The sequence below is a fragment of the Hylobates moloch genome, unplaced genomic scaffold, assembly GCF_009828535.3.
Source record: "Hylobates moloch isolate HMO894 unplaced genomic scaffold, HMol_V3 SCAFFOLD_4, whole genome shotgun sequence".
Classification (NCBI taxonomy): Eukaryota; Metazoa; Chordata; class Mammalia; order Primates; family Hylobatidae; genus Hylobates; species Hylobates moloch.
Window position 1 is genome coordinate 26,894,070 of NW_026652279.1, and position 13,060 is coordinate 26,907,129.

Here is a 13,060-nt window from a genome sequence, read left to right on the forward strand (position 1 = left end):
CTAAGGACAGACATGAGGCTTCCTATTTAGGGACTCCCCTAGCATCTCCGATCCAGGGGTGGGGAGCGTGAGCCTTCACTTTAAAGATGGAGAAACTGAGTCTGAAAGAGGCAGCATGGCTTGCCCAAGATCACGTGGCAGTGAGTAGATGCAGGGACATATTGCCAGAACTGCTGACCACTGGGAGCCCCCCAACCCCAGAGAACAAGCCGGGCTAGCAGAATGACACCTAACGGGCATAGGAACGTTAATGCCATGAGACAGGGGAAAGAGTTGACCTTGCCTAAACTTCAGCCCTTCTGCAGAGGGAATGGGTCCATCCCTTCTTCAGCAAGGGGCCAAGGTCACCTAAAAATGAAATATCCAATAAGCCACACTCACCTGAAGAAAAGTGTGGCACTGCTTAGTTGTAGTGGGTTGAACTGTGGTCCCCTGAAAAGAGATGTCTACTTGGACCCTGTGAATGAGACCTTATGTGGGAAAAGAGTCTTTGTAGCTGGGTATGGTGGCTCACGCCTGTTATCCCAGCACTTTGAGAGGCCAAGGCAGGAGATTGCTTGAGCCCACAAGTTCAAGACCAGTCTGGGCAACATGGCGAATCCGTTTCTATAGAAAACTAGCCGGGTGTGGTGGCACGCACCTGTAGTCCTAGCTACTCGGGAGGCCTAGGTGGGAGGATTACCTGAGTCTGGGAAGATCAAAACTGTGGTGAGCTGTGATCACGCCACTGGGCTCTGAGCCTGAGAGACAGAGTGAAACCCTGTATCAAAAAAAAAAAAGGTCTTTGCAGATGTAAATAAGATCTTAAATGAGATAATCCCAATGACCAGTGTGGTGCTTACATTCAATGACAAGTGTCTTCATAAGAAAGGATAAGGGCCGGTGGCTCACTCCTGTAATCCTAGCATTTTGGGAAGGCTGAAGTAGGTGGATCACCTGAGGTCAGGAGTTCAAGACCAGCCTGGCCAACATGGCGAAACCCCGTCTCTACTAAAAATACAAAAATTAGCCGGGCATGGTGACGTGTGCCTGTAATCCAGCTACTCGGGAGGCTGAGGCAGGAGAATTGCTTGAACTCTGGAGGTGGGGTTGCAGTGAGCTGAGATCATGCCACTTCACTCCAGCCTGAGCGACAGACTGAGACTCTGTCTCAAAAACAAAAAAAAAGATAAGAAGGCTGAGGCGGGAGGGTTGCTTGAGTCCAGGAGTTGGAGGGTAGCCTGCTTGGGCAAGATACTGAGACCCTGCTTTAAAAACAGAGACTCAAAAACAAAAACAAAAAAAATTAGCCAGGTGCGGTGGCACGTGCCTGTAATCCCAGCAGGAGAATCATTTGAACCCAGGAGGCAGAGGTTGCAGTGAGTAGAGCTCACACCACTGCACTCCAGCCTGGGAAACAGAGTGAGACTCTGTCTCAAAAAAAAAAAAAGGAGGCTGAGGCGGGAGGATTGCTTGAAGCCAGGAGTTGGAGGGTAGCCTACCTGGGCAACATACTGAGACCCTGCTTTAAAAAATATAATAGAGTAAGAAGGCTGGGTGCAGTGGCTCATGCCTGTAATCCCAGCACATTGGCGGGGGGGAGGCGGGTTGCCAAAACAGGTGGATTGCTTGAGGCCAGGAGTTCAAGACCAGCCTAGTCAACATAGCAAGACCCCATCTCAATTGTTGGTTTTTTTGTTTGTTTGTTTTTTTTTGAGACAAGGTTTCACTCTGTCACCCAGGCTGGAGTGCAGTGGCAGGATCTCGGCTCACTACAATATCCACTTCCTGAGCTCAGATCATCTTCCCACCTCAGCCTCCCAAGTAGCTGGGACTACAGGCGCATGCCACCACACCTGGCTAATTTTTTTTTTGCATATTTTGTAGAGACAGGGTTTTGCCATGTTGCCCAGGCTGGTCTTGAAATCCTGGGCTCAAGTGATCCACCCACCTCAGCCTCCCAACGTGCTGGGATTACAGGTATGAGCCACTGACCCCGGCCACCATTTTTTTTTTTTTGAGACGGAGTCTTGCTCGGTTGCCTAGGCAGTGGTGTGATCTTGGCTCACTGCAACCTCCACCTCCCAGGTTCGCTGCCTCAGCCTCCTGAGTAGCTGTAACTATAGGTGCGTACCACCACACCCAACTAATTTTTGTACTTTTTGTAGAGACGGGGTTTCACCATGTTGGCCAGGCTAGTCTCGAATTCCTGTCCTCGTGATCCACCCAGCTCGGCCCCCCAAAGTGCTGGGATTACAGGCATAAGCCACTGCGCCCAGCCTACAATTTTTAAAAGGATTAGCTGGGTGTGGTGTGTGTGCTTGTAGTCCCAGCTACTCAGCGCAGGTAGGAGGACTGCTTGAGCCGAGAAGTTTGAGGCTGCAGTGAGCTATGCTTGCACAACTGCATGCCAGCCTGGGTGACACAGTGAGACCCTGTCTCAGAAAAAAAAAAAAACAACCACTCAGAAGAGCAGACAGACATGAGGAGAAGGCCATATGAAGATGGAAGCAGGCCAGGCACGGTGGTTCAGGTCTATAATCCCAGTACTTTGGGAGGCCAAGGTGGGCGGATCTCTTGAGGTCAGGAATTCGAGACCAGCCTGGCCAACATGATGAAACCCGCCTGGCCAACATGATGAAACCCCATCTCTACTAAAAATACAAAAATTAGCCAGGCCTGGTGGTGTACACCTGTAATCCCAGCTACTTAGGAGGCTGAGGCCTGAGAATCGCTTGAACCTGGGAGGCAGAGGTTGCAGTGAGCCTAGATCGTGCCGCTTGCACTCCAGACTGGGTGACAAGAGCGAGACTGTCTCAAAAAATAAAAATTAAAAAAAAAAAAAAAGAAAGGCTGGGCGTGGTAGCTCACGCCTGTAATCCCAGCATTTTGGGAGGCAGAGACAGGTGGATCACCTGAGGTCAGGAGTTCGAGACCAGCCTGATGGTGAAACCCCTATCTCTCCTAAAAATACAAAAATTAGCTGGGCGTGGTGACGCATGTCTGTAATCCCAGCTACTCGGGAGGCTGAGGCAGGAGAATCACTGAAACTCAGGAGGCGGAGGTTGCAGTCAGCTGAGATCACACCACTGCACTCCAGCCTGGGCCATAGAGCAAGACTCCATCTCAAAAAAAAAAAAGAAGAAGAAGAAGAAAGAAAATGGAAGCAGAGATTGGTGTGATGCAGCCACAAGCTAAGGGATATCTGGAGCCATCTGAGAATCTGGAAAGGATTCTAACCCCCAAACCTTCAGAGTGAGGTGGTGCTGGGACTTCTGGCCTCCTGAACCAAGAGAACATTAATACATTTTAAGCCACTCAGGCTGTGTTAATGTGTTGTGGCAGCTCTAGCAAACTAACACACCAGGCCAGACATTCTAATCTAGAAATCCTTGTGTAACTGAACCAGGAAATGCATACAAGCAGATTCACAGCAGCACTGTGGTAACAACCAAATGACCTAACTGTACATTAACAGTAGAATGGGCGGCCGGGCACGGTGGCTCACGCCTGTAATCCCAGCACTTTGGGAGGCCAAGGCGGGCGGATCACGAGGTCAGGAGATTGAGAGCATCCTGGCTAACACGGTGAAACCCCATCTCTACTAAATACAAAAAATTAGCCGGGTGTGGTGGCAGATGCCTGTAGTCCCAGCTACTCGGGAGGCTGAGGCAGGAGAAGGTCGTGAACCCGGGAAGCGGAGCTTGCAGTGAGCCAAGATTGCGCCACTGCACTCCAGCCTGGGTGACAGAGCGAGACTCTGTCTCGAAAAAAAAAAACAAAAACAAAAACAAAAACAAAAACAAAAAAACCAGTAGAATGGGCAAACTGGTCTGTTCCAACTCTGGAATTCAAACCACACGCCATACAACACAGATGCACTTTACAATTAGGAGCAAGAGCAAATCATGAAAGAATATATACAGCGTGGTTCCAGAAACTTCAAAACCAGGTAAAATGAAATACATTGGTTAGAGATGTATGTGTATGCGGTAAACCTGAAAACCAAATAATTCTCCCAAACCAGGACAGTCGTTTCCCACCTAGACTGAACAGTAGTACCCCTTCAGGTAGTTTTTTAAAAGATCAGTGCCAGGGTATCCACCCCAGGCCAATTAAGCCAGAATCTTTGGGGGTGCAGAATTGGGGATTTAAGCTTCCTGAGGGCTTGGGGGAGGGGGATTCTAATACAGGGCCAGGGTTGATAATTGCTGCTCTATAAGAAAGGAGTGGGTGCTTGTATTTCATGCCCCAAGGGGAGTAACATGGGTACTACTTTATAATTACAGTTGTCCCTCCCTATTCACAGGTGCCACATCTGTGGACGCAACTAACCACAGATGAAAAAATAAATAAAAAATGATACAACAAACAATACAAATTAAAATACAGAATAACAACTGTTTATATATTTACATTGCATTAGGTGTTATAGTAATATAGAAATGATGTAAACTATACAGGAGGAGGTACGTAGGCTATATGCAAACACTGTGCCATTTTATATATAAGTGATTTGAGCATCCACAGGTTTTGGTATCAGATTTTTGGTGTCTGAAGGGGGTCCTGGAACCAATCCTCTGTGGACATTGAGGGGATGAAGGTATTTTTTGTTGTTGTTTTCTTTTTTTTCCTTTGAGATGGAGTTTCGTTCTTGTTGCCCAGGCTGGAGTGCAGTGGCGTGATCTTGGCTCACTGCAACCTCCACCTCCTGAGTTCAAGCAATTCTCCTGCCTCAGCCTCCTGAGGAGCTGGGATTACAGGCGTCCACCACCACGCCGGGCTAATTTTTGTATTTTTAGTAGAGACAGGGTTTCACCTTGTTGGCCAGGCTGGTCTCCAACTCCTGACCTCAGGTGATCTGCCCGCCTCAGCCTCCCAAAGTGCTAGGATTACAGGCGTGAGCCACTGCGCCCAGCCGAGAGAGGATTTCACCATGTTGCCCAAGCTGGTCTTGAATTACTGGGCTCAAGTGGTCCTCCCATCTTGGCCTCCCAAAGTGCTGGGATTACAGGCATGAGCCACCACACCCCGTGATGGTATTCTTTTAAATCATAGAAATGTTTTAGGTATGCTTTGATGTTTGCTATATTTCACAATTTTTTAAAGAAAAAGATCTAACATCTCCACTTATGAGGTTCCTAGAATAGTCAGCTTCATAGAGACAGAAGCAGAATGGTGGCTAACCGGGGCTGGGGAATTAGTGTTTAATGGGGAGAAAGGTTTTTTTTTTATTTTTTGAGATGGAGTCTCACTCTGTCGCCCAGGCTGGAGTGAAGTGGTGTGATCTCGGCTCACTGCAACCTCTGCCTCCTGGGTTCAAGCGACTCTCCTGCCTCAGCCTCCCAAGTAGCTGGAATTACAGGCACCTGCCACCACACCCAGCTAACTTTTGTATTTTTGGTAGAGACAGGGTTTCACCATGTTGGCTAGGCTGGTTTCGAACTCGACCTCAGGTGATTCACCTGCCTTGGCTTCCCAAAGTGTTGGGATTACAGGCATAAGCCACTGCTCCCAGTCCTGAGACACAGTCTCACTCTATCACCCAGGCTGGAGTGCAGTGGCGCCATCTCGTGGTCACTGCAACCTCCACCTCCCGGGTTCAAGTGATTCTCGTGCCTCAGCCTCCCCAGTAGCTTCGATTACAGGCACCTGTCACTGTGCCTGGCTAATTTTATATTTTTAGTAGAGACGGGTTTTCGCCATGTTGGCCAGGCTGGTCTCAAACTGCTGACCTCAAGGGATCTGCCCACCTCAGCCTCCCAAAGTGCTAGGATTACAGACATGAGTCACAGCACCTGGCCAAAGTTTCAGTTTTATAAGATAAAAAAGTTCTGGAGATGGATGGTGGTGCTGGTTGCACAATGTGAGTACACCTGATGCCACAGAACTATACACTTAAAATGGCTAAAACGGTAAATATTATTTTGAGACAGGGTCTTACTTTGTGGCCCAGGCTGGAGTGCAGTGGCGTGGTGTGATCTCAGCTCACTGCAACTTCCACATCCCTGGCTCAGGTGATCCTCCCACCTCAGCCTCCCAAGTAGCTGGGACTACAGGCATGTGCTACCATGCCCAGCTAATTTTTCTATTTTTAGTAGAGAGGGTTTCTCCATGTTGCCCAAACTGGTCTCGAACTCCTGGACTCAAGTGATCCACCCTCCCTGGCCTCCCAAAGTGCTGGGATTACAGGCATAAGCCACTGCCCCTGGCCAAGATGGTAACTTTTATATGTATTTTACCACACAAACGCACAAAAATCTAACATCTCCCAGCCAGGATCAGGATGGAAACCACCAAATAAAAAGACTACATAGTCAACTCAGCAGAAAGCAAGATCCGTAATAAACATTTACTTTCTTAGCAAATCCTCAAAACCATAACATGAGGTAGGAACTTTTATTATCACAAGTCCAGAGAGGTAAAGTTACTTGCCCAATGCCACACAGCAAGCAAGTGGCCTGTCCAGGATGTGATCTTAGGTTTGTCTGACTGCAGAGCCCCCACCCTCACTTTCCAGTGTGTGTGAGGGGGTCAGGAACAGAGGGAGGACTACTGTAAGCGGAGCCCCAGGCACTGTAGGGTCCTGGAGAAATAAGGGGGCAGTGGTGCCAGGAGCTCGATGGGGGTGTCCCTGTCCCTGGTGCCTGGGAGGAGGAGCCGATGTAGGTGAAGGTGCAAGGGCAGCTGGGCAGCCTGGGAGGGGGTCAGGTGGAGGCGTCTGAGGAGGGCTTCATCCAGGACCTGGAGCGGGAGAGGTACGTTGTGTTCAGCCCCACATTTTCCAAGCAGCTGAGTACCCAGCTCTAAGGGAAATGGGAGTAAGGCGGGCGCTTCCTCCATTCCCCACTGTTCTGCAGCTGTTAATCATTTCCTCTGTGCACACAGATGTGCACATTCACACAGGCACTCACACTGCAGCAGAGACTGGCTAGGGGGTCACCCAATCAGTTTCCTCCTAGGCACATGCCTCAACTCCATTTCCCAGCCCTCTCACAGCTTGGTGAGATGTGAGTGAGCTCTAGCTGAGTGAATGTGGGTGGCAGTATGTATGCCACTTCCACATCTGGCCCAGAAAAACCTTATCCACTTGAACCTACACTGTCTCCCCTCATCTGGCTGGATATCAACAGCCTGGGTCCCTGAGTACTTACTGCTTGGAACAGAGCCCACTCCCATTATTTGACCTTAACATGAGGGCACAGTTCTTGTATTAAGACTCTGGTAGTCTGGGCTTAGTCTGTTAGAGCAGGTAGAGGCATCTGGTGTCCTAATACACACATGCCTTTGACCCTTTGTATCAGACTCGAAGAATGGCAGACTTAAGAGGGCTTTAGAAATCAGCCACATCAACTCCCTTATGGAACACATGGACAGAATAAAGCCCAAGAGAGCGAGTGTTACTTGCCCAAGGCCACACACCAAGATGTGGGTACGGATATAGCCTTGGGAGCCAAAAGGGCTGCCTCCCAGTAGTCCCAAGCTGCACAGATAAGGTCTGGAGATGCTGCCCATGCTCACCTCTCCCTCCACCCCTCAGAAAGCAGCAGGCAGGTGGGCTGGAGTACCTGTCTTTGGGGCTTGGTGTTCTCAGCTGGCAGCAGAAATCGCTGGCCCAGGACAGTGCCCACACGGGCAGAGTACGTGTGGTCCCCAAGCACAGGGCAGAGCTGTAGTACCATGTGCACCTGTAGTTGACTGGAGAACACTGGGCAACAGGAGAGCCAGGAGAGACAGTGGGCAGCTGCTCGTTCTGTCCCACCCAGTATCACTCCTCCCCTTTTCCTCTGGGGAAACACCACCCCCTTTCTCAGATCATATGTTTCAGTGAGGTCAGTACTATGGCCCCTGCATCCAGAGAGGGACACACAACACGTCAGGATGATCACAGCTATCAATCTGCCTGGCTGTGGGATCCACTCATGATGAGATGCAACCCTGATTTAATTGTTGAAGCCACTGGGCATGACTGTTCTTTGCTGCTGGGGTGCTAACCTGAAGCTGCCTCCTCTAGCTGGGCCTGGTCACATACACCTCTGGAGGCCATCAAATGCTCCCCAGGCTACTGTTGATACCACCGTCTCCCCAGCCCCTTGCCTCCCTAAGCCAAGTGCATTTTTTGTTTTTTTCTTTAAGCCAGTTTCACTCTGTCTCCCAGGCTGGAGTGCAATGGTGCCATCTTCGCTCACTGCAACCTCTATCTCCCAGGTTCAAGCGATTCTCCCGCCTCAACCTCCCAAGTAGCTAGGATTACAGGTGCATGCCACCAACCCCAGCTAATTTTTGTATTTTTAGTAGAGATGGGGTTTCACCATGTTAGCCAGGCTGGTTTCAAACTCCTGACCTCAAGTGATCCATCCACCTTGGCCTCCCAAAGTGCTGGGATTACAGGCGTAAGCCACCGCGCCTGGCTCAAGTGCAGTTTTTTGTTGTTGTTGTTTTTTGTTTTTTTTAGATGAAATCTCACTCTGTCACCTAGGCTGGAGTGCACTGGCATGATCTTGGCTCATTGCAACTTCTGCCTCCTGGGTTCAAGTGATTCTCCTGCCTCAGCCTCCCGAGTAGCTGGTTTTACAGGCGCCTGCCACCGTGCCCAGCTAATTTTTGTAGTTTTTAGTTGAAACAGGGTTTCACCATCTTGGCCAGACTGGTCTTGAACTCCTGACCTGATCCACCCGCCTCAGCCTCCCAAATCAAGTGCAGTTTTAAAGGCTGGCTGGGGTGCCAGACCTACCTGTCAGTGGCTGCAGCTGGACCAGGGCACAGCCAGAGCCTGTGGCTACCACACGAAAGTGACTGAGAGTCTTCTTGACACCTTCCAGGATGTCCTTTCGGGATGGGGCCTTCACTGGAACTGTCTGTGGTGCCAGCCAAGAGTGAACAAGCCTTACACAGGCCTGGGAGCTATACCCACACCCTCCCTGCTCCCAACAGACTCTGGGCAGGGCCACAGTGTAGGCAGTGGTCACTTGCCTGTTTTAGGGGACAGGAGAGCCAGCCATCCCAAATCCATACCCCTGACTCCTCTCTGTAGGGGTACTATATCTAGAAGCATCCCTCCTCTTCCCTGCCCAGACCCGGACTCACAAGATTGACCCCATCAATGTGTTCCACTTTCAGGGCAGCCTGGATCTTCCCCTCAGAAGCAGCTGGGATCCCATTAGTGACAGCACTGAGAAAGGGGCAGGAGAAGGTCACAGGGTGGCTTGCTGGGACCTCCCCAACACTCTAGGAACCTCCCAGCACCTCTCACCAGTAGGTGGCTGTGGGCCTCTGGGCTCTCCGTGCATGGGTGAAGAACTTCTGGAGGCGACTAGCCGTCTGGGGACAGCTGGAGAGGAGTACAAGCCCAGAGCTTTCCCTGGAATAAGGAGACAAATCACACAAGTTAAAGTCCCTTGAACTCGCCCACTAAAAAGGAGACTCAGGAAGGAACACTAACCTGCTTCAGGCCAAACACTAACACCAGGACTATAACCTAGACCACCTCCTGAGAAACAAGTAAGGTTTCCCCTTCTTTGATAACAAGACTATATAGCTTAATGCGTTTCTCATTTTGCCCCAGCCCCTAGGGAGCTCAGAGCCAAATGTCGTAACGATTGTCTACCATGTGCCAGAACCCTACTAGAAATTCTGTACATATTAGCTCTTAAATAAGTTCCCCACAAAAAAGCTCAAGAGTTTGTGGAACTGCAGAAATATTTCATCTCAAGTACCATCTTTAATTGATGGCAGTTAGAGGAAAGAGTATCATGGATCGACTAGCAATGCCTGCCGCGAGTACAGTCATGGAGAAATGACTGCACACTGAGCATAGGTATTATTTTCTCTATTTTACCATTAGGAGAACTGAGGCTCAGGGAGGGTATTTTTTTTGTTTTGTTTTGTTTTTTGAGACAGGGTCTCACTCAGGTTGTTTAGGCTTGAGTACAGTGGCGGGATCTCAGCTTATTGCAGCCGCCATCTTCTGAGCTCAGGTGATTCTCCCATCTCAGCCACCCGAGCACTACAGGCATGTGTTACTATGCCCAGCTAGGTTTGTGTGTGTGTGTGTGTGTGTTTTGTTTTGTTTTTTTTAAGTAAAGATAGGGTTTTGCCATGTTGCCCAGGCTGGTCTTGAACTCCTTGACTCAAGCAATCCTACCTCGGCCTCCCAAAGTCCTAGCGATTACAGGTATGAGCCACCACACGGAAGGTTTTGTTGTTGTTTTTCCAGAGATGGGGTCTTTTTTTTTGAGACGGAGTCTCGCTCTGTCGCCCAGGCTGGAGTGCAGTGGCGCAATCTCGGCTCACTGCAGGCTCCGCCTCCCGGGTTCACGCCATTCTCCTGCCTCAGCCTCTCCGAGTAGCTGGGACTACAGGCGCCCGCCACCACACCCGGCTAATTTTTTTGTATTTTTAGTAGAGACGGGGTTTCACCGTGGTCTTGATCTCCTGACCTCGTGATCCGCCCGCCTCGGCCTCCCAAAGTGCTGGGATTACAAGCGTGAGCCACCACGCCCGGCCGAGATGGGGTCTATTTTGCCCAGGCTGGTCTCGAATTCCTGGGCTCAAGTGATCCTCTTGCCTTGGCCTCCTGAAGTGCTGAGATTACAGGTGTGAGTCACTGTGCCCAGCATCAGGGAGGTGTCATGCTTTGCCTGGTATCACACCATTTGTACTTGAGGATTTGAACCCAGAGCCATCAGCTTCCTCCTCTTCACAGTACTTGTATCCACCTCTATGATCTCAAACCTTCCCATGGAAAATGTCTCAGCTTATCCCCAAGCAGCTGTTTCCCCACCACAGATGGATGCCGGTACTCCTAGCTTCCCGTCACCCCTACCACTTACTTCCCAGATGCTCGGACAACCTGAAGCTCCTGCTCCCGGAGCCCCAGGGACTGGCTCAGCTCTGGCAGCACTGAGAACAACGTCAGCTCTCCTGGTTTTCCTGGAAAGTAAGAAAGAAAAATTACAAGAGGCCAAAGCTTCATGCCTTCACTTTTCCCTCCCTCAGACATGAAATCCCCTTCCACTGCATTCCCTTCCCACATCCCCGGCCCATACCTGTCACTGGTAGACCCTGTGGCTTGTTCAACGTCACTAGAGGTCCTGAAACATACATCACACGAACATCGGCAAAAGCAACGGTAACCCTTTATGCAGCACTTAAGAGTTTCCAGAGCACTTTCTCACGCATCTTAGCACATGGCCCCATCATGACTCTCAGACATGAGTTATCTACCCCACACCAAACTGAACTTCTGTTCCTCTGCCACCTCAGAAGCTTGGCACTTGCTGCTTCCTCTGTCCCCAAATTTCCCAAGTCTGGCTCCCTATCATCTTGGCTCAAATGTCACATCACGGAGAGGTCTGAATCTTCAATCTAATGTCTGCCTTCCTCCTACAGTTCCTCACCATAACACCCTGTTGTAGTTTATGCATAGCACTTATCACTAGTAACTTGTTCATTTATTTTCTGACATCCATTTCTCCCGTTAGAGAGAAATCCATTTCTCCCCTGAAAGCAGAAACCGTAACTATCTTTTTCAGCACTGTATAGCCTGCCTAGAACAGTGCCTGGTACATAGCATATATTCAAGAAATAGTTGAGAAAAGGAATAAATCACTGAATGGAGAGTGGGGTTCAGAGAAATTCAGTTATTTTCCTAAAGCCACACAGCAAGCTGATCACAGAGCCTAGGTATGTCTGACTCCAAAGCCTGTGTTTTATCTGTCAATAAACAATAATTATTTATTTATTTTTTTTTTTAGACTAAGTCTTGCTCTGTCGCCCCAGGCGGGAGTGCAGCACTATCTCGGCTCACTGCAACCTCCGCTACCCGGGTTCAAGTGACTCTCCTGCCTCAGCCTCCCGAGTAGCTGGGATTACAGGCGGACGCCGCCACACCTGGCTAATTTTTGTATTTTTAGTAGAGACGGGGGTTTCACCATGTTGGCCAGGCTAGTCTCGAACTCCTGACCTCAGGTGATCCGCCCGCGTCAGCCCCCTAAAGTGCTGGGATTACAGGCGTGAGCCACCGCGGCCAATAAACAATAATCTAGTATAGCAACTCCCGTAACTGAGCGCCGGCTATGTGCAAGGCTCGGTACTTATTTGTATCCTCTCCCCACTCTTAACCCTACTGCATCATGGCAATAGGGTTAAAAGCGGGGAGAGGGTGCAAATTAGGTGGCTCGTCCCAGCTCATGCTGTTAGTGGGAGGCAGAAGCAGGGCTGATCCTGTGGCTTCAATGGAGAGCCCAGCCGCACGCCGCGGCAGTCCCCTTCCGGTCCCTGTGCGGCCGTGCCTCTCACCCCTCACCTTTCCGGTCCACCACGGCTGCCCGCAGCGCATCAACCAACTCCTCCCGACTGAGGTTTTTTGGCAGCAGCCCCGGGAAGGGCTGGTCCCCGAGGGGCCCCGACCGTTGGCGGGAGCTGCGGGGTTGCCTCTGATGCCTGGACAAGGAGGGAGAAGCAGTGGGAGTCATTTCGTCCCGAGGTGCCGCCCATTCCTATCTCCGGACGCCTCTTCCCAAATCTTGCGGCCTCTGACAAATGCCTCACAATGTCTGGGCTGACCTCGAAAATTCAGGTACGACCCGTCCCATTCTATATAGGAGGGCACCGAGGCTCAGAGAGGCCAAGGGGGCTGTTTTCGGGTAACATCTACCTGATCCAGATCCCGCACGTGCCTTCCCCCTGCCCTAGCCTCCGTCCCGCATGAGGGAGGGGGTACTTAATCACCGGGGTTCGGTGCCAAAGCCTGCGTCCTCGGGCACTGGGCGGACACCCAGGCCCCGCCGCCCGCCACTCCAGATCCGGCTCAAAACACGGCGGCCTACCATCTCCCGAGCCAGGACAGCGCGCATGTGCGTCCAGAAGGGCAGACCCACGCCCCGCCAGCGCGCTGATTGGTCAGCTAGAGTGTCAATCGGAATGGTGACCAGGCGGGACTCAGAGCCAGAGGAGGCGGGGCTTTTCCTCCGCCCAGGAAGGAAAAGCAGAAATGCGTTCCTATGCTTTTAGGGAGAGCGCGGTAGCAGAAGAATTTGATCTGTTCAAAAAACCTGCGTTAGTAAAAAACCTGAAGCCG

At 50.7% G+C, this 13,060-nt stretch overlaps 1 protein-coding gene across 2 annotated transcripts; it reads right to left on the reverse strand.

Annotated features, from left to right (window-relative positions):
• Positions 1-6,317: 6,317 nt before the first annotated feature.
• On the reverse strand, positions 6,318-12,836 carry RPUSD3 (RNA pseudouridine synthase D3). Of its 2 annotated transcripts, XM_032149664.2 has the most exons (9): positions 12,712-12,836; positions 12,287-12,423; positions 11,028-11,072; positions 10,812-10,911; positions 9,233-9,340; positions 9,067-9,151; positions 8,714-8,837; positions 7,548-7,687; positions 6,318-6,723 (listed from the first exon to the last, which is right to left on the reverse strand). In XM_032149664.2, exons 1-9 carry the CDS (start codon positions 12,834-12,836, stop codon positions 6,532-6,534), a joined length of 1,056 nt encoding a protein of 351 aa, XP_032005555.1. In that variant the 3' UTR covers positions 6,318-6,531. The 2 variants fall into 2 exon arrangements, with proteins under 2 accessions (XP_032005555.1, XP_032005556.2); XM_032149665.2 differs by lacking the exon at positions 11,028-11,072 and having other exon boundaries at positions 12,712-12,830.
• Positions 12,837-13,060: the final 224 nt, after the last annotated feature.

Coding starts and splice junctions, on each gene's coding strand:
- RPUSD3 (XM_032149664.2), bottom strand. CDS start 12,836: ATGCGCGCTGTCCTGGCTCGGGAGATGGTAGGCCGCCGTGTTTTGAGC. Junction 11,073..12,286: donor AGCCGTGGTGGACCGGAAAG/GTGAGGGGTGAG, acceptor TGTATGTTTCAG/GACCTCTAGTGACGTTGAAC. Junction 9,152..9,232: donor AGGCCCACAGCCACCTACTG/GTGAGAGGTGCT, acceptor CCCCTTTCTCAG/TGCTGTCACTAATGGGATCC.